Source organism: Tilletiaria anomala, assembly GCF_000711695.1.
Source record: "Tilletiaria anomala UBC 951 chromosome Unknown K437scaffold_277, whole genome shotgun sequence".
In the NCBI taxonomy this organism is placed as follows: domain Eukaryota; kingdom Fungi; phylum Basidiomycota; class Exobasidiomycetes; order Georgefischeriales; family Tilletiariaceae; genus Tilletiaria; species Tilletiaria anomala.
Window position 1 is genome coordinate 1 of NW_013546745.1, and position 1,254 is coordinate 1,254.

At 54.2% G+C, this 1,254-nt stretch overlaps 1 protein-coding gene across 1 annotated transcript; it reads left to right on the forward strand.

Moving 5' to 3' along the window:
* Positions 1–362: 362 nt before the first annotated feature.
* K437DRAFT_277040 (uncharacterized protein) lies at positions 363–1,071 on the forward strand (the record flags this gene model as incomplete). The annotated part of the gene is made up of 2 exons (XM_013384242.1): positions 363–372; positions 435–1,071. 2 exons carry the CDS (start codon positions 363–365, stop codon positions 776–778), a joined length of 354 nt encoding a protein of 117 aa, XP_013239696.1. The 3' UTR covers positions 779–1,071.
* Positions 1,072–1,254: the final 183 nt, after the last annotated feature.

Here is a 1,254-nt window from a genome sequence, read left to right on the forward strand (position 1 = left end):
CCGCTCGGCGCCTTGGCATTCGCGTAGTGGATAGTGACTATGCCAAAGCGCCCGAGCACCCCTTCCCGGCGTGCTGGCAGGATGCAGCAGACGTGGTCAGGTGGACGCTCGGGCAGCCGTGGTGCTCGGGCAGCGTCGCGCTGAACGGCTGGTCTGCCGACGAAGTCTCATGATTGGCTTCTTTGCGCAGAATATTGCAAAGAAGTACGGCCGCAGCCAGCAGGAGACCGACGCGGTCAAGGGCGGGGTGGCGTGCTATTCCGCGACCGTTTTCGATCCTGAAGCGCACCGTGGGAAAGAATACCAAAAATGCTGTATGGCTACGAGAAAATGGGTATCCTAGTGTTGCATTCCCCAAGCAGATGATGATGGGTGAGTGGAAACATGCTTCAAATGTACTCCCTGCCCTGACCCTCTTCCACTTTGGTCTGTAGACCTCTTCTACAGCTGCTATCTATACAGCTCGGACATGTCCACTGTGCAGAAGCTGCCAGAGCTCGCCTCTCTCTCTCTCGCTCAGCCATCGCCGCCATCTCTGTGGAGGAAGCCGCTGACGATAGCCACAGCCGAGTATGACGCGTACGGGGAGGAAGGCGACAGCTTTAGGCCGATGAGCACCCGAAGATCGAACACTACGTGGCCAAGGAGGTCAGCCATGAATGACCACCATCATCACGCCCAACGAGGAGGAATGGAACGAAAACACAAAGGAAGTGTAGCTAGCAAGGATGCGTTTGCGCTGACGGAGAAGTCGATCAAGAATGCTTTGTCACTTTAATAATTCGGCTATTGCTGCTCCGATTTGACTTTCATGAGGCGACTGTGCTCAAGAATTGATGAGGGCGCCGCCTGGGACACGACCTTCGTGAAACTGTGCTGTGGTAGTGAAGCTGAGATGTTATCAGAGGTCTCTCGTCTGACGTTGAGATCATCTGCAAGGCAGGCGGGACCAGTCTGTCTTCCGATCGTGCAATGAGAAGCATACTGCATCGCCGTCTAGGTAAACTCTGAGTTGCAGCAACGCGTGCTGAGCGCCTGATGGATGGAATCCGTGCTCAAGGTGCGAAGGACTCTGGACTCTGGATACATACTTAGTCTTCGAAGTGTGTGTCAACGTGCCGAAATGGTCACGATTCTCGAGGTCGGTGATAATGATGGGCTATGGAAGCATTCCGCACGCGAAACACTAAAACAGACTGGTCAATATACAGAAATATGGCTCTGTCCGCTTTATGCAGCTGTAGTGGAGCAATG